The following is a 25,493-nucleotide window of genomic DNA, read 5'->3' as shown; positions in this document are numbered from 1 at the left end:
AAATAGAGGAGGGAAATATGAAGTTATTCAATTACATATAAGGATGAGCATTACCAATTATGAAAGAGACAGTTTGTAACATCAGCTTCCGTTCAACAATAGGTTTTGAATGAAAAACTCAGTAGGCTGCGTTTTTGATTTTACTATTTCATTTCATAGCTATCATACATATCATAAACCATGAGCCATTTTACCCTGGCATCACATTTTGTACTTAATCCTAAAAAATGTCTTTTTTTTGTATTCAAAGAGAAATAATTTTACCAAATCTTTCAAAATATACAAGGGTAAATATCCTGCACAGGCTTTCTAGTTTGGATGTTTTATAGTTTAACTTATTATTACATTTCTTGGGTTTTAAGCTTAATTATTACTTTGCCTATTTAATTAACTACATAAAAACATCATAATTTTCAAAACTGGAAGATACATCATATTTATATTGCATGAAAAGATGATAAATACATGCCTTGGTTTTTACTCATGACTTGATGATTGCTTTAAGGGAATAGTATGAATTTTGCTGAGATGGCTAGAAGGACATACGTAAATTAAATAATATTTTAAAACTCTCTCTCTATGTCATCTTGTCAGTCAAGGAGATAGCTAAGAGTAACTTTTCAACCTTCAGGCGGATTTGTGATTGCAGTTTACAACAAGTGTTCCTTGAGTAGAAATTTATAATTATTGCAATCGGATTATTGTTGGACTATAAAATATAATTCACTAGCTTAATCAAAGGATAAATTGAATGTATATTTTATTTCTCAAAGATGCAAAAGCTGTCTGTAACCTGTCTTTAGTAATTATGTGAGAAAATGTTATTTCTTAAATGACAAATTTTGTTTTGTTTCTATGCTTTAGGGATACAAAAGATATTTAAGAGAAAAAAGACGATAAAGAAGCACAGGATTTTTGTGGGCTACACACTCTGTCCTTGGAAGAGTGACACTGGTACCCAAGGAGACATCGCAATGCACGTTTGCTGGCTGCTGCCTTGTGTGCTGGGGATCCCCTGCCTCTGGCCTGGCTTTGCAGTGGCAGGAGACTCTAGCAGAGAGAAGGCTGAAAAATGGGCAGACTCTCATTGGAGAGTGAAGCGAGGCTGGGTGTGGAACCAATTCTTTGTACCAGAGGAAATGAATGGAAGTTATCACATTGGACGGGTACTTACTTTCTGAAAGTCTTCCAGTTCATGGTTTTGGTGGTTGCTGAGTTCTGCATTTTTCTCAGTGGAACCACTAGAAAACCTCAAACATGAACATTATTAATTATTTAGAATTTTCAAGCACCTGAACATCACTAAAAACTTGAGTTCTGGGTTCAAATTTCACTCTAGTCTCCTACATGAAAAGGCTACTCATTGATCAATAGCTAGAAATTCAGTGGTGCAATTTTTGGTAATAAATCAAAGCAGACTCAATGAGTCAAATATCATCTACCAACATTTTTTTTGCCTGATTTTTCTGTTATGCTAAATAGCTATTGATTTATTCCTCCTTCATTTTTTAATGAAGCAATTTAACACTGTATCCTTTTGCAGCCAAGGAGTGTCAGAAGCCCACACACTTCATTTGATTAGTGAAGTTGAAGTGCAAAGGATAGTTATTTTCACCTTCTTAGAAGAATATATTTTAAGAAAATGTCCTTAATGAGACAGAACACCTCCAATTTATGTTTTTGGTTTTGATTATTATTTGGTTTTCTTTAAACACAGATAATTACAATATTATGTCCTTTTCCATAAGTTCTTTCTCTAGATGAATGAACTGAAATGTTTAACCGCTAATTAACTGGCACTAAAATTTAATTGGGCCCAAAGGGTGAAGCACTCAAAATTCATTAACTGTCTTCTAGCCCATTCAGGGGAGCCTCAGCATTAGTGTGGTATCTGGATTCCATCTAAGTACCTCTATCCTATCAGCCACAGGCACAGGAGTACCTTCAACCACAGGCTTAGATTAGGATCTTTGGCAAACAGGCTTCAGAACACTCCCGTGTGTCCCTGTTTGTCTCCCACAGGGTCCTCCTTACCCTTTTAATTCTCCACAATGTCTGCAGGTAAGTCACATGCCCTGTGGCACAAATAGGGTCCATCCTAAGGGGCTGCTAATGAACTGAGTCTATCTAGCTCCATTTAGAGTGATCTCCAGAATGACTTAAACTCTTCTGTCACTGAAGAGGGTGACAGGCAAATCCCGTTCAGTGGCTTTTCTTAAATAAGGTACTTAACTGTACCAATGTGACAGGAACAAAGACTATCTCCTTGGCTGTCACATTTCCTACTCTGTTTCTGCCACCTACACCAGCCTCTTGTTTCCTCATCTCACAGAATGATTGTCTTTGCCTGTTCTTTTCTTTCTATAACAAACATCCATGAAAATACTTGTTTTTCCTCTAAACAATCTCATGATTCACATTACACAGAGATAACTGGTTTGGAAGAAACTTTGGGGGATGTTTAGGTGTATGCAACTGAAGAGCTGCTGGTAAGATGTGTCCCACAAAACTGCTTTTTGATACATTCATTTAAAAAAAATAAAAATTGGAAAGGCAGTTACGTAAAAAAAAAAAAATGTGAAATTGTTTGGTCAAATATTTAACAGCTGCTTAATTGAGAAAATATTTTAAAATAAAAATATAGTAAATTTCAAAATATGTACTATAGTGCATGAGATCAAAATGAGTTTAACACATGCATTTTGTAACATTTAGAGGCAAGTGTTCAGTAAAACAGTTTTGATGATTTACCACTTAAAATTGTTCTTTATGGGCAGGTATGCTGGCACTTGCCTGTAATCCCAGCACTCCAGAGGCTGAGGCAGGAGGATCTTGAGTTCAAAGCAAGCCTTAGTAACAGTGAGGCACTAAAGCAACTCAGTGAAACCCTGTCTCTAAATAAAATACAAAATAAGACTGGGGATGTGGCTCAGTGATTGAGTGCCGCTATGTTCAATCCCCAGTACCAAAATAAAGAAAAAAAGAAAAGAAAAAAAAATGTGTCTTTAAAAATGTTGACCTCCTTGGTCTTTGAAATTTATAATTTAAATAAGCTTGGTATACTCCTATTCTTTACTGAATTTAATTTACCTTCATTCAATATTGAACAAATTTTAAAACTACATTGAAGTGATATCATTTTAAAAACACGGTCTATTCATTGCTCATTTGACATATTCATTAGAAAATATATTAATTATTCTTAATTTCATAACCTCATGACATAGAAGATCTCTTCTCTTTATAAATAATTAAGGACTATCAAACTAAAAAAGCTATAACCATAACATTAAGTTGGATGTTAGTTTTCCCAAATCTGTTTCTTCAAGTATGTAGCAATGATAATACAGATTAAAACAACAACAATAAGAGCAACAACAACAATAATACTATATTATTGTTATTTGGGGTATGTTTAGAATTTCTCCACAATAGCGTAGAAAAGTTATGAGTTAGTGAGGAATAATAACTTTTAACTGCAGCCATCAGACAAGTTTTAATTGGTTTAGGATGGCATTTCATGGTTATCTTTGTATTTTCATAGGAAGTCTTCCTTTGAAGAAGAGTATATTCATGAATGGTGAATCAAGAAAACACATTTGTAATAACAAAGGCATCATTTATGTACAAAAGGAGAATTATTTATGTAGATTTAATTATGATAAACCAGAAAGCCAATTTAACCACATCAATATCAAAATGACATCTTTTGACATATAAATTTTAAAATCTAAATTACTCATCAAAACTATGAATGAGCAATTTTTCACAAAATAAAAAAATAAGCACAAGAAGAAAAGTGTATGTTTAAAAATCAAGTAAAATGTGTTAGAAAGAGTGGGCATTTTCTAGCTTAAAATTAAAGATTTGAAAGCATGTTATATAATTATCATCATGGGTGAATCTTGGAATTCACAGTCCTGTGCCAAATCATAAAACTTCCCAGAAACCTGAGACTCTGGGTAATTCTTTAAAATTTTCTGTCTTTGCTTCTGCATAGAAAAGATTGAGTTCATCAGTATTATGTAACTTGTAATGTTATAATTATTTGTGATCATAGATATAAGTAAAATTTTCTCTAGGTTCCAACCAAATATAAATATTCCAGGCTTTGGTTTTAGTGACCAAGGATGTAACCATAGAACAAACATGGACCAACTATGTTGTGAATAATTTATGAAAGAGGCTTTGTTTTTCAGTAATAATATATTACTAGAATTGTCTATGTAGAAGAATCAAATTTCTGTATTTCTTTATATTAAAAAAATTAACTCTCTTTCTGATGGTTGATATTAAATTTGAAATTAATATGTGAATTAAAATAATATAGGAATTAAATAGAATTATTAACTCAAGGAATGATTAGCACAAAAGAAAATGAACTCTTAAAATGGATTTTTCATTTTGAGCCTATCTGGAAACTCAGTTGTACCTGTTTGTACTTACAGCTAAGATCTGACTTAGACAATGGAAACAACTCTTTTCAATACAAGCTTTGGGGAGATGGAGCTGGAAGTCTTTTCACCATTGACAACAGAACAGGTGACCTATATGCCATACAGAAGCTCGATAGAGAGGAACGGTCCCTCTACACTCTGAGAGCCCAGGTAATAGACACCACCACTGGAAGGGCTGTGGAGCCTGAGTCTGAGTTTGTCATCAGAGTTTCGGATATCAATGACAATGAACCAAAATTCCTAGATGAACCTTATGAGGCCATTGTCCCAGAGATGTCTCCAGAAGGTATTGCATATTAATTTACATCAAAGATATTTTAACAATGACAACAAATTTTAAATTTTTGAGCATATGTTTTGGAAGTGGATTATCTAAGTATTACATTAATGCTTCCTTATATGAACATATTTAAGTGAAATTTTTTTTTTAAAAACTAGTCTATGGTAAAAATGTTTTTTTTAAATGGTACTGTGCATTAATAAATTACCTGTGTTATTAAATTTGTCTCATTCTGGAAAGTAGTAAAAAAGTTCAAACATGTTTATTTGAGCAATTAATAAAATTCTGCAGGATATGTATATAGAATAAAGAAAGCCAATTTATAAAACAAGAGCTAATATTGACATCAAAACCAAGGAATGTAAAGACTAAAAATGAAGCAAAGTGGTACAAAACCCCTGTGCAACTATTTCAAGTTTCTTTTAAAGTCCAATGCTATTGTTACTAATGATTTAAATATGAAATATAAAGAACAGGGTGATTTCCATAAGATATAGGAATTTATTGCCTTGAAAACTGGAAATGTTTTTCTAGTAGGGGAAAAGCTATGTTTTATGCAAAGATTTTCCCTTAATTTAATCAGTGAAAATACTTTAAAAGCACAATAAATAATATAATTTAATTAAAAAATTTACTTAACTTTGACAAATATGATTCCATCATGATCATTTAAAATGATGCTAACATGTTTTAAAACTGCTTTACCTAAATATGTGATTCATTATCCAATGATTCCAAAAATATATATTCTTTCATATAGTTTTCTGATGTCTTATATTTTAATATTCTAGGTAGAAATTCAAAGATATCTTTCTACATCCTTTAGAATACAAGTATTTTAACTAGTGTGTAAACAAATCAAGTTGTGAAATATGTATCCAAATTATTATTAGATATTAAAAATTATTTTAAATACTTCAATTTTGTTTGCTAAGCAAAGGAAGAGTTCCTTGCCTTCTCTTCCTCTCTGTCCTGCTTGGCTCCTCTTCGCCTCCTTTTTCCTCTCAACCTTCTCCTTCTTCTCCTTCATCTTCTAACTTCTCCTTCTTTCTCATCAAGCATATCTTACATACTCATGTACTAGGAGCTTTTCTGTAAAACTGAGAATAGAATTGGAAAGAACACACAGAAATTAATTTCTAACATGGATTATATTTTAATTCCGTACACAAACAAGAAATAGCTAATTTTAAGCAAGATTATAATCAACAAGATGTGTTATGAAAATGTAAAGTGTAAATGATTGATGATGATGAATTGCATGGAGAAATAGGGGGCACATTAAAAGGTGGGTTTTAAAGTGTGTGATGCAAAAAGGCCAGCCACACCTTATCCCAGGAAGATTTCCATAGCAGAGTGATGAAGACTGTTTGTAGCAGTGTGTGAGTCATTGACATATGGCAATGATGTAGGTCATAACTGAGATCCTTTTAGCAGAGAATGCAGCAGCTAAGGAGCTCAAAAGAACCCAGGCTGACTCCACTGCTAAGCAAAATGGGGTGGCTGGCAAATTAGAAAGAGCAGATTTGGCTGGTGACATAGGAAGAAGAGAAAAACATGAAGTATTTTAAAAAGCAGGTGTTGTTCAGAGTTGAATGGTGCACTTACAAGGGGATTATTTTGAGTATATTATAGTTTTGATAACATGGTATCACTGCAGTTTAACTGTGGCTTCCAAGAGACTCCCAAATCATGGTTTAGTGCAGGCACTATCTAACTGCCATACACATCTTGTGCACTCCTGTTTGAGGTCCATGCACAAATCTTCTAGTCAATTTGCATAGATCATGACGTCTTATGAAAGTGCCAGTCAGGATTCAGGCTGCACATGGAGTCATAGAAACACCACTGAGCACTTTTTTATACCTCCCTGGAGGCCAAGTCCAATAAAGTATGCAACATCAAGGTGTCCATTGCGAACATAGGGAGATATTCCTATTGCTCTGTTAACCTTCTCATCAGCACCCTCTGAAGCATTTCTGCACTTTATTGACTTTGATTAGGAGTAAAGAAACCAAATAATATAGTTATACAGGCTTATCTTAATATTTAATCAATAATAAAGTGAATTATTTTACTAAATAGATCATTAATTTTTCAATTTATTTTCATATTCACTGCCAAGTGATGGGTTACTGTTTCCAAATTCCATGTTGCCATTGTTTCCAAATTCAGTATCCAATTATTTAAGCCTTTAAGAACTAACCAGTGTGTTTTTTTTTTCTTAAATATATTGGTTTGTGTTGGAGTCAACCACTAATTATTATATTTTGAGTCTGCGCTTTGAACTTAGAATTTGGTTAGAATTACTGAAAGAAATCTACATTTGAATGTCATGAGAAGAGAAAACCCAAAACATTACAAATTTTTCTCTATTAATAGTAGGGGATAGGAAAGGTAGCAGAATACAACAGTCACTAATATGGCATTATGTAAAAATGTGGATGTGTAACCGATGTGATTCTGCAACTTGTATTTGGGGTAAAAATGGGAGTTCATAACCCACTTGAATCAAATGCATGAAAGATGATATGTCATGAGCTTTGCAATGTTTTGAACAACCAATAAAAAAATAATTATTTTTGATTGACAATATTCATCCATATTTATGAGTACCATAGAATATTCATTATACACTTGCTTATTAAACATACATTTCTTTACATATAATGTTGAGGTTTGGCCAATTGTGTTTATATTTGAAATGCACTTACTTTAAAACTTCAATTGTCAAGTGGAATGGATATAAAACATTATATTTTCCCCCTTGTTACCCTGGATGGCAAAAGTCATTATCTTCCTTCCATGTGAAAATATAATACCAGGAGACATGGGGTGCCTCATGTTTGGAATGATCAAATAAATGAAAGAATGGATATGTTTGTGGTCAAAAATGCTACATAAGTGACTGGACAGGTTTGGTAGTTTATACTGGTGGCTGTGAAATGCAGGAAGACTTTACTGGTCTGGATGGAGGCTTATAATACCCCAAGAGCTGGAGGTAAATTGTAAATGCTGACTCATCATTTGGAAAGTTTTTAGTGCAAAAGCTACATATTCCTTTTTATGTCCTTTTAATGGTACCATAGTAATTGTCTATCAAACAGATAATCCGTCCTTTCAATGATGGCTATTAGCTTTTACATAAAACATTAGCATGTCATCAAAGGAAAGGGCATTTAAAAATAGATTTTGTATGCTGCTTAATGAGCAATTAAACCTCCTTTGACAGGTTCTGCCAATATCACCCAAACCTACCTAGAAGTATTTGTTTTAAACACTGAACTCTTCTTGCCTTGAAGGATTTTAAAATGCAGACTCAAGTGATTTATTTTCTTCAGATCACTACAACATCCTACTAAAAGTGAATCATGCTTTAATAAGTTAGGCCACATTATGTGTAAAACAATGATAATAAATAAATATTTAGACTTCGCATGCCTCAAATGCTAATTAGTGTTGAAATTATTTATCATATATGTATATGTATGTATACATAAAAATTTTTGTCATATATGTATATGTATATATACACAAAAGAAAATTTAAAGCCTGAATACTTTAAAGTTTTGTTTTATATATTTTTTTCCTGCCTATAGATAGCTAGAATAAATTACTAGTTAATGTCCTCTATTCCCATGTTTTGGAGCAATATCAAATAAATATTGTCCACCCAATTTTTCATGAAACATCAATTTCAACATTAGCAAGAGTCCAACATTTCTGGTCTTTATGATGGGCATTTTACTTATTATCAAAGTCAGGATGTTTTTGAAAGTGAAATGTCTTATGAGAAAAACTTTATTTTTTTTAAAGATAATAAAGATTATTATAACCTTTCAGATTTGAAATGTGAATAAAGTGGGTTATACTGAATTCTATGATTGTTAAGGAAATATTTAAATTCACATAATTTATATTTTTGGAATGGCACATATAAAATTCACCTTTATAATTTTATCATCAGTATGGCACAAGTATATCATAATAAGTGGCCATAAGAGAAACGTTTAGATTCAATTAATGTAAAATGCATGTAAATTTGAATTCAATTCCTTCTTAGGAAAAAAATGTTATTTCTTGAAATTTATCACATTTGAAAATTAGATTTTAAGAATCTATGCCTTCAGACACATGTGCTGAAAATAAATTAGACTTGGATAAATTGTTTTTCCTATTCTCTCTAAATGTTTTGCTTTCTTACACAGTCTAATTTGTTTGACTTGAATTATACTATCTCAGATTATAAAAAGTTGAGGTGTCAAAAAAAAAACACAAAAATAATAACAATGACCTAGTTTCCAGATAGTTATGGACAGGAAAACAGAAATAATTGAGGAATACTTTGCACAGTTAAGGTAACAAGTAGGAAAATACTGTCTCTTTTCAGAATTTCATTTGGAGGTTCTAGGTTGTAAACTAATTGCTTCTCAAATATAAATCCACTGAGGATAGGCCAGTCAGGACTTGTGAATAAATAATAGTCTTCACACTGATAAAATCAGATCTCCCTTGAAAGGTGGAAACAGGAGAACCAATGAAACTAATATTTTCATCATGAATTTGACCAATAAATTCTCTAATTCACCTTATATCTCTTTGATTATTACTAAAATCATAGACTTAGAGTACAGATAAAAATCTTTCTTTAATCTGTGCTGCTTTATACAAATAAACACCTCAAAAAATTTATCTGAGATTAATTCAAGTATACTCATATTAAAACTGCAAGTTAAAATAGCTTTCCTATTGAAAAAAATTTATATTTTCATTCTAAAAGAAGTCTGTTAACCTTTATAACACAGAATTTCACATCAAGATATTACATACTAAAATAAATGACTTATTTTGAAATATGCAGTATGAATTCAGCAAATAGTAAAATAAAAAACTATAGCACATGTGTTTAATTTAGGGTTCTGTAATAAATGCAAGCTTTAATTATGAAATGCTCTTGCCACAGGTTGCTGACTTCCTTATTACGTACATGATAGCAAATTACTCTCATATAAAAAAAATTACCTCTCCTTTATGCTTTTGTGTTTGATTCCTCCCATAATCACCAGAGATTAAAGCATTCTATGTGATATGTGACAATACCATTCAGTAAAGCTTTCTTGTAATGTTAAAGTTAGTGTTTGTATGAGACTTGTTCAATCTTCTGTGAAACTCTTGGTTGATAATAAAATGCACATAATCAACAGTGACAGAGCTACACTTTCCTTACACAAGATTGTTCTCAGTAATGGCAGAATAAGTCTCATGTGTTGAGAAATTCTGTTATTGATGCTATCACGAATGTTTTCAATCTTCAAAAACATTTACATAGCTTTATATAGGTTAGGATTTATTAATATTGCCACAAAAATGTAATTTAAGTGCAACTCCACATGCATAATAATTATTAGTATGTGTGTATACTGTTATTATAATTTTCTGTGTCAGAACTAATTAGTAAAGGCAATTTCCAAAGACTTCTAAAAACCATGCCTTTTAATTGAAGCATTCAGTGCAGGTTGATATCCTGTGTCACCTACTTAACAATAAGTTTCTACTTATTGTTTGAATAGGTATAGCCAAATATCAAGCTAAACTTAAATTCACAAGGACTTTTTATGACAGATAGTTATAATGATTCAGAAGCTAGCTACACAAAAATAACCAATATTGTTAATTTCAATTGTAAAAAAGGTGTCTCTGAAGAGTAATACAGCCAACTGATACTAGTAATCATTGTAAAAATGTTACTCAAAATTATTATACAATTATATTTTATGTTTATTATTGGAACAAGTAAGACAATTGATAAGTTAGTCTTATCGCAATGTGATTCTGAGACCACAGTCATCTAATTATACTTTTCTAATGAAACAGGTTAGATACACATTGATTTAAGATAATCTTTGGGCTGATAGAGTCCAGTCATTTAGCTCTCCCTATTTCCTAAAAGCTCAGGGATCTGTGGCCAAACAATACTGACTCCACTGAGGGATGCACACTGACCTTTAGACTCCTTGATAACCAAGTAAAGGTTTTTCTACTCTTTGTTTATTCCTCCTGATGAGATTCAAGGATCTGGCCAATTTCAATTTTTAAGTTTCCATCAACTATACAAATACGATCAGAGGATGATGTTCTAAAGTAGAACAACAGGAATTAAAGATGAAGTAAGGACAAAGCTATTTAATGTACACATATCTATCCTGGGTTCTTTATTCCCATGATCATCTAAATTCATTAATTTAATATTTTTCTGTATACTATTATACATATAGCTTATGCTTAATTTTCTGGTACGATACTTTTGCCTTTAAACATTATTACAATTGTTGTAGTTTTACTTATTCTTTTTCTATATCTATCATCCCTCATTTCCTCATAAATTCTTAGTAGTAACATTTTAGTGCAGTACAATGTTTAAAAATAACTGTGATAGGAGGAATCACTTTTTAAAATTATTTCGGAAGCAATGTGCTAGCACTTTCCAATTAAATATGACTCAGTCCAAGTTTAAAAAATGTTCACGTTCAGATTTATACAGTACCTTTTATTTCCAATTTTCTAAAGTTTTATTACAAATAAAAGTTACAATTTTTCAGATGACTTTATGTTTCTAATGTAATATTTTACATGTTCCTTCTTTATTTTATTAATGCTAAAATGTATATTGATTGCTTTTCTACTGGTAAAACAACCATGTGTTTAATGATCCGATTTCATTAAAATTTTATATTCTCTATTGAATTATCACTTCATTTGTGTGGAATAATAGTTGTAAATTTTTTTAGAATCCTAATTAGGATCCCTTTCAACAGTTATCTAGATTAATTTTTTTAAGGATTCACACAGATTCTATAATGTATATGAAATACAAATGTATGTGATATAAATACTCTTCAGTACAGCATAGCAATATCAGAATATAAATGTACCTACACATGAGATGGCGGCGAGGGGAGTGCATTACCCCCGTGTGCTGCTTCACTGTGTGGGAGTATGACAAGTCAGGACGGCTAAAGGATATCTTGTTAGGAATTTCCAGCAATAGTGGGGTGCGCCGGAACCTGGAGGAAGGATTTCCATCGCACGAGGATCGGCTACGGGGACTCAAACGCGAGAGGTTTGTCGCACGGAGGGTAAAACTGCTTATTCAGCAAATCGCCCCGCGGCTAGAGTCTGCAACGCGCGCTGGGATAGAGACGCAGGGTTACAGCGCTGCAGTTTCTGCCAGCCGCGCAAGCACCGCACTCAGGGCTGAATTCTGGGTTCGAGACGGGGAAGGAAGCGGTCCATCTCGGTTCTCCACACCGGTCAGACCACAGAGGAGGCCAGCAGCCACCATGTTGGTAAACTGACGTCACCACACCTGTTTTTGACTGACCGCAGCTCATTCAGCCATAGAACAGGTAATTTCAGGCTGCAATTCGCCTGCGGCTTGCAGACAGATTGCTAGGGTTCAGCGCCTGGGGGCTTCTTAAAATCTGATCTTATCGGAGTGAACACGGAGCGCGGGGCGGCCAAGTCCCGGCTCCCGGAACCGTCCCGGAACCGCCCTGGCTCCGGGCTGCGGAGCCTGCGGAGGCTGCTTCTTGGACCCTGCTAATATCAGAGCAAACACGAAACACCAAGAAGCCGAATTCCAGCTCCCGGAACTGAGCCCGCGGGGACTGCTTCTTGGAGCTTACACTTATAGGAGCTTACACCGAGCACAGAGCGGCCGAGTTCCGGCTCCCGGAACCGTCCCGGAACCGCCCTGGCTCAGGGCTGCGGAGCCCGCGGAGGCTGCTTCTTGGACCCTGCTACTATCAGAGCATACACCAAACACTAAGCGGCCGAATTCCGGCTCCCGGAACTGAGCCCGCGGGGGCTGCTTCTTGGAGCCTACACTTATAGGAGCTTACACCGAGCACGGAGCGGCCGAGTTCCGGCTCCCGGAACTTCCCTGGACCGGGGCTAGGAGCCCGCGGAAACTGTGTCTCGGTCCAGGTCCTGCTGAGGGCAGGTCAGGACTCACCCATTGCTTGGGTTGCCTGGCAAGGGGAACGAAATGCTGCCATTCGCATAGGATAACAACATGGCAGAGATCTGATGTCAGCAGAAAGCGGTGGAGGAGAGATCTTCATCAATACCAGCGGTGACATAAGCAGTTGGTCTCCTGGTAAGGGGGGTGAGGCTCAGTCACCCGAGTCTCCTCAATTTGTCCTCGAGCCAGAGGGAAGGAGCCGGGCCGCCGCCAGCCCCCGGAGCAGGCCCAGCGGCTCGCCAGCGTGGTGACCGCGTGACCCCAATTGGAGAGGGGGCGGAGCGGAGCCGCCACCCACACCCGCCAGGTGGGCAGACCCACGACCCAGTAGTACATGGGCGTGGTAGGAGGGGCAGGGCAGAGCCGCCCTTCGCGCTTGCAAGGTAAACAGACCTGTGACAGCCTGGCGGGTCAGGCCCAGTGGCTGAAATGTGCTAATATGTATTGCCATCGAAAAAATATCCTATTTTTGTGAAGGTCTTGTAAATATCTCATAACATGAGATATTTAGTTGTCATTTGAATTAAAAAAATCACAATGCATTTTTGGATAGAAATAATATTTTTTTAAACAATTTCATAAGTAGGTATACATGAGCATGTAATAGCAATGGTTCTTATGTAGAACAGTTCCTGAAATATTTTACAGAACAATTACAATTCATAGTGATGATTGGGGTATTGTTAGGGAACAGATGATCAGGATATAGAGCCACATTTCTTATAAACCTACTGGCAGAGATTCTAGTTGGAAATAATGATCCCAACATAAAAAGAAGTAGTTACGAAAGCCCAGAAACCTTGGGGTACATGAAAAAAGCATTGTGGAGGTCTTCAAGAGTCAAGCTTGAAGCATCTCTAATATTACTGACCAAGAAAGGAAGGATGTCATGCATTCTTATAGAAATTAGTGTTGTAATTAATCATTTATTTGTCTCATCCACATCTAAGATTTAAGATTAAGAGAATCTTTGGTCTGGTAGAGTCCAGTTAAAAGAACTAATACAAACAAACATCTAACTAGCTTAATTAATGTGCATGTAACTGAAAATATGAGAAAGAAGGGATTAGGAGACCATGGATATTTTATATTGAAAGACATGTTGTTAGTCTCCTACTGATTGTTCTCATTCTTGTGTGGACTGAACAACTAATTCCTAACTATATGCAAAATAGGAATGTATAAAATGTTATCAAGTGATTTTATATTTCTGAAATCTTTTGATATTTATGTGTTATTGATGACCTTTTTTATTTTTGTTGGTGCTTTATAATTATAGATAATAGTGAATTTCATTATGCCCTCTTCACACATGCATCTCATTCCCCCATATCTTCCCTTTTCTTCTCCTCTTCCATCACCAAGATATGCTTGTTTCTACTCTGCTGATTTCTCTTATAGCATTATTATCATTATTATTATTATTTTTAATTTAGTGCCTTATAACTGTATATTTAAGTGGGATTATTGTGGTATATTCATAATTCATATATGACAATTTGGTAGATTTAATTCCTCAGTACTCCCCTATACTTTCCCCTCCTCCCTCCCTCTCAATCTCTTTCCTCAACTTTTTGGTCTTTCTTCTAATTTCATGAGATCCCTCTGTTTTATTTCCTCTCTCTCTCTCTCTCTCTCTCTCTCTCTCTCTCTCTCTCTCTAACAGTACACTAGGTTTTCCATTTTGTAGAGAGCAAGGGAATGACATATTGAGATGCTCAAGAGGTAAGTTTCAGTTAGAAGTAAAGAAAGCTTCAACTTAAAATGAGATATTAAAGAGCAGGGCTGGGAAACAGGATCTAACTCCTTAACTCAATGGATGTGTACCTAGAAGGGGAAATGAAACAATCAGTCTAGCTGATTTGACACAGATTGGTTAAAGTAATGCTCCTTCTGAAGCACTGTATTTGAATAAATCATCAAAATTATTGTATAGACATGTCTTAAAAATATATGAAATTAACAAGTGTCTACATGTTAAGTGGTTGGAATAATTAAGTATTGGAAGGGGTAGGTAAATTTTTCTTTTCCTGTATTTTATTATTCTAGTTTTATTTCAACCTGGTGAAAGTGTTGCCTAATTAAAGTTATGCTAACAAGAAGGGATTCTTTGGTAAAATATGCTATTTGATACTAAAATAAATGTTAGTAAGTAACATTAAAAGAACTAATACAAATAGTGACAAATGCATAGTACTGAGGTCCATCCCCAGTTTGAAGTATAGAAGCAATTCCTACTAGGGTGTCCCAGTTTATACAATGGGATTGTGATAGAATTTTTTTTTTTTTTTTGCTACTGGGAATTGAACCCAGGGGTGTTTTTCCTCTGACCACATCCTAGCCCTTTTTGTTTTATTTTGAGACAAGGTTTCACTCAGTTTCTTAGAGCCTCTCAAATATTCTGAGGCTGGCCTTGAATTTGTGATCCTTATTCCTCAGCCTCCCTAGTGCCTGGGATTACAGGCACATGCCATGGTCCAGGGTTAGTGATGGGGAAATTCATAATACTAGTTCTAAAGAAAATCACAGAGCTTATTGGATTTTGTACCATTGTATGATCATTCTTTTTGAAAGTGTATATTTTGTTTCAACAAATGTAGATTTTGATGAAATTGGTAATTCTCAATTTCATTTGTATAGATATGATTTCAAAGCTCAATATTTTATGCAAATATTTTTGCACTTGGGCATTTATAGTAAATGTACAAATAATTATTTCACATGGTTGTATTGATTAATACTGAAGTTAGAAAGAAGGCTTACTTTATTAATATCAACTAGATTTTGTTTTGCTTTTTTTATTATTCCTCAAAGCAAATAGGTACAGAGGAAAGAACTGAAACAGGCCTAATCATTATTCTTAGCCTCCACTGGATATTCTTTCAAGCTCATTTCAATAATCGTTACCAATATTTGTCAACATTATGCAATTGTTTGAGGTACCGGCCACATTAAGATTTTTGATGAAAAGCATTTTCAAGTTTTTTTTTTTTTTTTAATTTTTCCAATAATAACACATCTTGGAAAGATTATGGATTATATATTATAGTAAACTGCTTAATATTTGACATGTTATGAATCTGCATCTGAAGTTCTGTAATGTGTAGAAGAATCAGGGCTAGTTTATATAGGATTATGTTCCTTGTCTGTAAAATAACATTACTTCTGTAATTCAGAGAAAGCAGGTAAACTAGGATCTTGTTTTATGGTATGATCTTTCTTGCTAATGAAAAGTGCTTTGCAGAATTGAACTCATATTTAATAAGATTGGAGTCTTAATTTCCTGTCAATATGTGCTTTTCCTTCAGGAACATTTGTCATCCAGGTAACAGCAAGTGATGCTGATGATCCTACGAGTGGCAATAATGCACGTCTCCTGTACAGCTTACGACAAGGACAAGCCTATTTTTCTGTTGAACCCACAACAGGTATTTCTGATTTTATATATATATTTTGTTGATTTTGTTGGCTGGGGTTATGGCTTAGCTGTAAAGTGCTTGCCTAGCACATGCAAGGCCCTGGTTTTGATCCTCAGCACCACATAAAAATAAATAAATAGAATAAAGATATTATGTTCAACTGCAACTAAAAAATTAAATATTAAAAATTGCATTTTAACATGATTCTAAAGCAGGCAAATATCAGCTTAAAGACATGTTTTAAAGTAGACCTGAATCTTCAATAAATAAATGGGTTGCAATTCCTAAACATTTAATTACATTTAGTCTTTAAGCTGTTTTTCTAAGATTAGATGATTGAATTTTCCATATTCATATCACAAATGATTTATGTATGTGGTATAAAACATAGGTAAGGATTCTTAAAAATCAATTAGGAAAAAAGATAGACAAACCAATTGAAAAATATGGGGAGAAAATTTTACAAGCAATTTTTGTGATTTATAATCACAAAAAGTGATGTGGAAAAAAACTATAAACCTTAAAAACAGTCAGCCTCATTAGTTATCGGGAAAACATGGTGAGATACATTTGTTTGCATAGCAATCCCAATGACTGAGATTAAGTAAGGGTAGAAGACAGGATGAATTGGTTTGACAGAGTCACTTAAAAGTATTGTTTTTATGTATTTCGTTTAGGTGAATATTACATTTGATTCTTTTTCTCTCATTGTTTCTCCAATTTTCCTTTATCAATTGAATGCCTCATAAAATCTATAGAACACATATTTTTTCTTTCTTTTTGCACATTTCTATTGAATACAGAATACATATACATATATAACACTGACCCATTTAACCGATATTAAATCTTGTACTCAAAACAAAGATTAAGAAGGTACAGAGTTGGATGCAGTGACACATAAATCCCAGCCACATGGGAGGATGAGCAAGAGAACCAAAAGTTCAAGTCCAGCCTGGGCAAAAAAGAAAAACCCTACCTCTAAAAATCAAAACAACAAGAAAGATACTTGTATGAGTCTTCACCTAAGGAAATTATAATTGATAGAGATAAAAAAGAAGTTTATAACAAATTGCTAAATTATGTACCAAGTGCAAAAATAAGTAAAATTATATGATTGTTATCAAGAGGCAAATATTATTCTAGTTTGATTACATTAAAAATTAAACAAAATTGATTTTTATGTGTTTCTAATGTATTCATTCATTTAGCAAATATTAAATATCTTAGCCAATCTCAAACTCCTTGAGAGCATTATATTTGAATGAATCTGACTTCCGTGCCTATGTTCTTATTTCTCTCATAGAGAGTCCATATATTTTATTTTTCAGGATACCCAGGAGAGACATTATTTTATTATAAGCAGTAGATGCCTTAAAACATTAGGTTTTAATTCCTTCACACCATCTTGGCTCTTGAAGACTAAGTACAAAGTGTTACATAACATTCAGGATTTTTAGAGGTTTGATACTGTAGCATAACAATTACAAAAAGCAAACTTGAACATGGACTTTTCTCTCTTGGCACTTACAAATAGACAGTAAGTGTGGTTATTCGTAAATACATACTTTGAACTGGTGAATAACTCTAAAGTGAAACAAAGGATTCCATTAGACAAAGAAAGGAAGCAAAACTTTAGACTGCATGGTCAAGGTAGAGTATCTGAATCCAGAAGGCTGAAATGACCCCGTGGCCTAGTAGAAGAGAGATTGGAAGGACATTGCAGGGTATGGGGAATAGATAACAGCATAGCATGGCAGAGTTGAAACTCCTAGACCAACATATAGTTTACTAATGATCTACCAGTGTTTTTAGCATTGACCAGTCTAGACTAGAAGCAGAGTTGGTGTTAAAACCATTATTATTATTGTTCTTCCAGGTAATGTCAGGCAGAAGCAGCAGATAATGAATGGTTTACCAGAGAGGCTGGGAATGTGTACATGTACATATCAAATGCAAACATCTAAATAATGTAGACAGCTCAGTTTAGTGATTCAGCAGATAGAAAGAGAATGACTGTATGGGGGACTGTTTATGTATTTAACTAGGAAGATGGTATGATAAATAATGAAATGAAAACTGGAATTATTTTGTGTTTTTAAAGGAGTCATAAGAATATCTTCCAAAACTGACAGAGAACTGCAAGATGAATACTGGGTAATTATTCAAGCCAAAGATATGATTGGTCAGCCTGGAGCACTGTCTGGAACAACAAGTGTACTAATTAAACTTTCAGATATTAATGACAATAAGCCAGTATTTAAGGAAAGTAAGTAGAAACATCTGTAACCATTATTATAGAAATGTAAGTGTGTTGGATATAAACAGATGTTGGAGTTTGCATTCTAAAAGCACTGTATCACCACAAGGATTACATAAAATGAAGGTGATGATTGTTCTAAGGTATAATTTTCATTTCTGTGAGAAGTCAAATACAAATGAAGGAGTAGAATGTCAGTGTTCTGTTACTGCTGTAACAAGCTATGACAAACTTCATGGCTTTAAACAAATTGATTATCTTAAAAAACTGTTGGTATGGGTTGTCACCAGGCTGTGATTAAGGTGTAGATGGGGCTCTCCCCATTCCTGTAAACTCCAGGGGAGAGTCCACAACCTTGTTCACTTGAGTGTTGGCAGAAATTAGTTCTGTGTGTTTTATGAAGGGAGTCCCTGCTTCTTTGATGCCTGTTAGCTGGGGGACACTCAACTCTGGATGCCTCCTTCTGGTTCTCTACATAGTCCGCCTGTCTCAGAATCAAGCAGCCAACCCTATCAAGTACCTCTCACACTGACATCTCTCTGCCCAAACCTTTTACCCCTTTTTCCACTTTTCAGAAGTTGTATGATTATGTTGGGCATGCTTGGATAAATCACAATAAGATCTCCATTGAAAAGCCAGCGGATTAGCAGCTTGAATTTCATCTGTAGCTTTTATTCACTTTTGCGGCTGTAGGTAGTCAACTTATGGAATCAGAGATATTAGGACATGGATACTTTTGTGAGATTATTCTTCTGCATACACCAAATAATAATTTAAATGACTATTTTTATTGTTCAATTTTGTTGCAAGAATAAGACACTTGCTTTGATCGCTCAAATAATAAATGTAAGGTAGATTGTATGAAAATTCTTTTTTTAAGGAAATATCTTTTGAGGAGACTCTGTTTTAGCTACACAGATACATTTACAAACATTTTCAGAAAGAATGAGCAACTGTCATAAGAAGAAATTATGATTAAACATAGAACAAAGAAGTAGCAAATAAAATTGTGTATGTGTGTGTTTGTATCTATTCACACATATTCAACCAGAGCATGATGTCCTAATTATTGACTGTTGAAAAATGAAACAAAACTGTTGATTACTTCATCTTCTTCTTCTCTCCCCTTCTCCCTGACTTGCCCCATGCCCCAATGTCCAGTGAAATCATATTTATGTTGATGGCTTAACAGAAGTCAATTTCACTCATTTCCTTCCAGTAGAATAATCAGTAAACCACAGAAAGTTAGCAACATTTAAATCTATTTTTACATATCAGGTTTCCCAATCATTAGTTGTATATGGGAGAATGGTTTGTTAGTGTGCATGTACATACTAAATGCACAGGTCTAAATCATGTAGATGCTGCTCAACTTAGCAAATTCTTGCCTGGATTAGGGTTCTCAAATCTTCTGACTTGTCAAGCAAAACATTTATGTATCAAAAAATGTTTTGTTCAACAATGAAGAATGGCAGTGGTTCCATAATAATATCATGGATCTGAAAAATTCCTTTTTGACACAATTTGAATGTTCATTGTAAAATCCTCCATGCTTTTTCTTTTTCTTTTTTTTTTTATTGGTTAGGTTTTTGGTCTTTTCCTAGTCTTCAGACTTTCAGTCTCTATGTATTTTAATCTTTGATATATTTCTGGGATCAAGTCATTGGACTTATTTTCCCAGTACCCTTAATCCTTGATGCTATCAACCCTGTGGCTTTAAAGACTGCTGCTGGGCCTGAAAACTTCCAAGTCTACATGTCCACTCTTGAACTTTCTCTTGAACTCCACAGGTAGACATCAAACTTCCTACTCAGCATCTTCATTTGTAAATGTTATACACATTTAAAAGCTAACATTCTCCTTATTGAGCTTCTGATCTCATCTGCCTGCTATTCCTCTTTTTCCTACGGATTTTCTTATCTCAATTATTAACAAATCCAGGCTCCATATTGCTCAAGCTGAAATCTCATTTATTCAGTTCAAACACCACTGGGTGCGAAGAATTAATGATCCAACTCAGATTGAACTGGGCCAAATCCAGTTCAATTTTAATTTCTACTCAGCTGAGTTGATGATCAATTCTGTACATTTGCTGATACCTTCTGATTTTTTATTTTTCTGTGAGCAAAGACACATATACACACACTCAACTTTCAAGAGGAGAAGATTCTGTTAAGGTTTAGAAGTCCTTTTCTCTTTCTCAAACCAAAAACTCAATCTCTTTGAAGGTATTGTTCGTTTCTCACTTTCAAAACAATCTGGATGCTTCTCACCTGCTCCTTCCTGCCCCATTGGATCATGCTGCTGTCTTAATCAGTCTCTGTTATTGCAATAATCTCTCACCTAGCCCTCGGGCTTCACTATCTTCCTCCTTCAACACAGCTGTCATGATCTTGCTAAGTGCATGTCACATCTTATCAGTTCTATGCCTTCCCATCTCACAGATGAAAAGTCAGCAACCTTAGTATCAACTAATGGGTCCTAGCGTTCCTAAATGATCTGACACCATTCAATCCTGTTCAGGACCTCTGAGACCTCATCTATGTCACTCTACCCTTTGCTTTCTGGAAAACCAACTTCGGGCAATCAACATGACTTTTCATCTTCTCTGTCCTCAGATGTTTCTTCCCCTACTTAAGTTCTTAACCAAGAGCCATATCAACAGTGAGTTCTTTCCACTTCATCAAAATTTAAAATCATCCACCACAACATAGCCTGAGTACTTGGTAGTATCCAGTTTATTGTATGCTTCATTCCTGCTAATATGAGCAGAGGGAAGCATCATTCTATGTATTTTACCTTGTTGTATCCCAGGTACTAGAATAGGGACTTGTTAAAAATTTATGCTGAAAAAAAAAGTTATTTTTGGATGTAAAATAAACTGCAAAGACTAAGTACTGATGGTAGAAAATGTTCTTTTGTTTTCTTAATTTTAAAACCTGGTGGTTTAATATAAACTCAATATTTAATTCTGAAGCATCTGCTTTGAAATGTATGGTAATGTTGTTGTTTTCTCTTGATTAATTGTTGGGAACTGTAATTTGTACAATCAAATCAATGACTTTTAAAAAGTTTTCCATAAGGAAATAACTACAGTTAAATCATTACATTCACTCTAAAAAATAAAAGAACAAAGAAAACAAAAAATAAAGAGTAATATATTCACAATTTATAAGCAACTATTTTCTCGCTTTAAATAAAAGTATAGTCTCAAAATGCAAGCTGTTAAGTAACTTGCTGTATACTTCTAAAGGAACCTAAAATTCCTTTAAATAATTCTATTATGTATGCTCTATTTTAATTTCAAGAAGTTTCATTCATTGAAATATAAACACCTAGGATTTTTTATTACAATTCAGAATAAATCACATGTAATAATTTAAGAATGGGGGACTGGAGTTGTATCTCAGTGATAAAGTACTTGCCTCACACTGCATTTAAATAAATGAAAGAAAGGTCCATAGACAACTAAATTTTTTAAAATAATAATTTAAGTATGGTAGAGTATATTAGATTTATGCACATGTCTTCTGAAAAAAAATTTTAAAAATGAATTCAGTAATTTACAATTCCATCTAAATAATTTAAATATATCTGACATCATTTTCATCTGATTAAATCAATCTAGTCATCTTCAGCTCCGAAATTGTTATTAAGTTATTACATCTTTTGGGTCCATTTTTCTTTATTTTTTAAATATGGCTAATGTGATCAAAGCTCATAAATTCAAAACCAAATTATTATGTGTTCAGTCTCTCCCAACCTTAATCTGCACTTATATTCATAAGTAACTTCAAATATCAAGAATTGTTCAAGTAAAAATGAAAAAAAAGTTATCAAATTTAATTTTAATGGTCAAAGTATGCAATAAAAAGTCAATCACAGAATTTAAGGTGTGTATATGAATGGGTATCTGGAGTTTTATATACTGGTGGTATCACTAAAATATATGAGACGATGATAGATACTCAGGTAAGTTATTAGGAAAAGTTCAGATTTTATAATAAAGGTAAAAAGTGTGTATATATTACACACACTCACACACATACTCACACATGCATGCACTCTAAGAATGAGAGAAAGAGATTGAAATTTAGAAAAGTAACTAGAAGAATAACTAGGGGTTTTTCTATACACCATACACAAAGAATGCTATAATTGGGAGTTTGTTATGTTAAGTGTTTATCCTAAGAATCTGAAATTTTGTTTTTAAAGGTTTCTACCGCCTAACAGTCTCTGAATCTGCACCCATTGGAACATCTATTGGAAAAATTATGGCATATGATAGTGACATAGGAGAGAATGCAGAAATGGATTATAGCATTGAAGAGGATGATTCAAAAACATTTGACATCATTACTGATAATGAGACTCAAGAAGGAATTGTTATATTAAAAAAGGTAAATATATTTTTAGATTATTTGCTTCTCAGAATATGCAAAACCAAAACAAAAAAACATAATTATTTTGTGTATCTGGTTTGTTTTTTGCTTCATTAAGTAAATGGAATGTGAACCCTTGATTTATGGTTTAAGGAGAAAATGAGTTTAGAGATGAAAGAGATTTTATAGAGCTTTTAGAATTATATGTACAACTGTTATAAATAAGAAGGTTTTCAAATAAAGGAGATTTTTTGAACAAAGATCATAAATACCAGGAAATTACTTGTCAACTCCACAAGACATGTATGCTTATAAAAATATAATTTTAATCCTAAATGAAAAGATAGTTATTTCAAACCACTTTATGATGAAGTTTGTGAAGAGATAAATTTCTGAAGCCTGTGTCATGATAATATAATAGTAATTTATGTACATAAAAAGTAAAATTTAACTGAAAAACAAATGCTATTTAATAAGAAATACATTTTTTTTCCTTAAGTAATACCTTGGGTTCATGAAGCCATTTCTTCTGTGTACACTGCTTTTCTTTGTAGAAGGTGGATTTTGAGCACCAGAGCCACTACGGTATTAGAGCCAAAGTTAGGAACCGGCATGTGGACAAGGAGCTCCTGATCTACCACGCTGATGCCTCCACCACTTTCATTAAGGTCCGAGTGGAGGATGAAGATGAGCATCCTATTTTCCTCTTCCCAACTTATATATTTGAAATTTTGGAAGAAAATCCACATGGAGCTTTCGTAGGCACAGTATCTGCCATAGACCCAGATCAAAGGAAATCGCCCATCACGTAAGTCAGTCTAAAATGTCAGCTTTACATTAATAAGTCACTCTATTAGTATGAAAATAAAGTTTAACTCTAATGTAAGCAAGGACATAGCTCACCTATGTTGCTCTGCATGTTTTTTTTTTAAATGAATTTGTACCAATTTAATTAAATTAGTTAACAGAGGGATCCTTAATGTTGCTTAAGATGCAATAAAATAGGAGATGACAAATACATGCAAGAAATAGTTAATCACCAACAAAAATTCAGTGCAGTTGATGCACTCTTAATCAGAGTTGTAGGGTGAGAGAAATGAAACCCTTTTCTGTACCAAGTCAGAGAAAAATTACTTCTCATTGATATGTGGTTCATTTAAATACTGCTTAATTGAAATGCCATGCAAAAAATGGAGAAATAAACCGGAGCAAGTGATACAAATACAATGGTTTAGAAATAAATTTTCATGGTACAATCAGATACAACATGTTTGTTATATATTAAAATAGTCTCCTTTTAGTTATTATGTTGTGATTTTCTTTTTCTTTTATTCAAAGTATGAGTTATAGTCTAATTGAATAAGAAAATAAGCAATTTGTGTGTATTTCTTCTTACCTTCTCACCTAATTTCCACATAGAAGAGTTTTCTCAAAATAGAAGAATACAAGATTATTTTAAAGTTTTACATACACTTATCAGAAGCCCCAGAAATCCTCCTCTCAGGCACTGGTTCAGGAATAATGACAGTGCAATGTTCTGAGTTTAATTATGTCTCCAAAAGATGATGTTGAGTCCAACAAACTACATCAGAATGTAGCCTGAATGGGGGAGACGGGTCGAAGTCGAAGTGTTGAGTAGTTAGGAGAATGTTACAGAGCGGGAGTGTGGGCCTTGAAATCAATAGAGCTGATGTCCTGATAGAAAGACTTAGGCACAAGGATGGGTGACAGACAAGGGACAGTGGAAGCAGAAATGGGGGAAATAGATGACCAGGGAAGCAGAAATTGATGGAGGGTATCTACAAGTTTAGGAGGTGAGGGTGGCCAGAGCACAACGGCATCTGGCAAGGAATGATTCCTTGATGGCACTTGATTTTTGTATTCTGAGTTCTCAGGACTCAGAGAATAAATTTCAGCCATATTTATCCACTCAGTTTGTGGTGTTTGGGTGGGTCCAACTCACCTACAGTGCCCTTGTATTGACATGAAGCACTGTAGGCAGAAATATATAGCAGTTTTATTCATAAACTCCCCAAACTGAAAACTTTATTTTAATAACACATGACATATTTGGGGCAAATGGATCAAAACCTGAAACTAAAGCTAAAAGATAAAACCTGTGATATGATTGAATACAAAGGTAATGCAGAAAAAGAGGGAGTGATCGAATTGTTCTAGGTCATCACCAAGATGGTGGACACATTTTCCAAATGCATTTGATACATAGTTGTTTGACTACACTGACGTGAACCCACATATGTGAAGGAATAACTGACTCTATATATGTATATATAATAAATATGATAATAAAGGTAGGTTTGTTTTTTACCACAGATATGCATACATATATTTGCTCTTGATATTTACTCAGGGGGCTTAAAATAAAGGAATCACAAGAAGTAATGGAGACTGTTGCACCCAGATCTTGCTTAAAATACTCTTCTCCAATCAAAAGAAATGAGACTGACTGGAGAATTAGTTGAATCCACAGTTATTACAGGGAGAACATTGTGGTTCTAAGAATGTAAGGAAGAAGCCATAAAAGAATGCAAGAATAGAAGTGTGTTAAAAGGGCCAAGGAACTATGCTGTAATTAATACCCAATGTCCAAAACTGAATATTTGAACAACAAATGAATTAAAATATTTGGTTTGTCTGATGAGTTTTGGTTT

The 25,493-nt window shown here is 34.0% G+C and overlaps 1 protein-coding gene across 5 annotated transcripts in view; it reads left to right on the top strand.

The window, feature by feature from the left end:
• The window catches only part of Cdh19 (cadherin 19), a 78,574-nt gene that overhangs the window by 27,946 nt on the left and 25,135 nt on the right, over positions 1-25,493 (top strand). For all 5 annotated transcript variants that reach the window (XM_046448562.2, XM_046448561.2, XM_058580667.1 and 2 more), the window contains 6 exons: positions 865-1,166; positions 4,449-4,743; positions 16,069-16,188; positions 18,284-18,448; positions 22,655-22,839; positions 23,376-23,629. In XM_046448562.2, the coding sequence (XP_046304518.1) occupies positions 975-1,166; positions 4,449-4,743; positions 16,069-16,188; positions 18,284-18,448; positions 22,655-22,839; positions 23,376-23,629 (1,211 nt within the window). In that variant the 5' untranslated portion in view covers positions 865-974. The remainder of the gene's footprint in view (positions 1-864; positions 1,167-4,448; positions 4,744-16,068; positions 16,189-18,283; positions 18,449-22,654; positions 22,840-23,375; positions 23,630-25,493) is intronic.

The sequence above is a fragment of the Marmota monax genome, unplaced genomic scaffold (genome assembly GCF_021218885.2).
Source record: "Marmota monax isolate L192 unplaced genomic scaffold, Marmota_monax_Labrador192_F-V1.1 WCK01_AAM20220418_F8-fsc00060, whole genome shotgun sequence".
Classification (NCBI taxonomy): domain Eukaryota; kingdom Metazoa; phylum Chordata; class Mammalia; order Rodentia; family Sciuridae; genus Marmota; species Marmota monax.
Note: the sequence above shows the minus strand (reverse complement) of the source record. Positions and strands in the feature narration are given on the sequence as shown.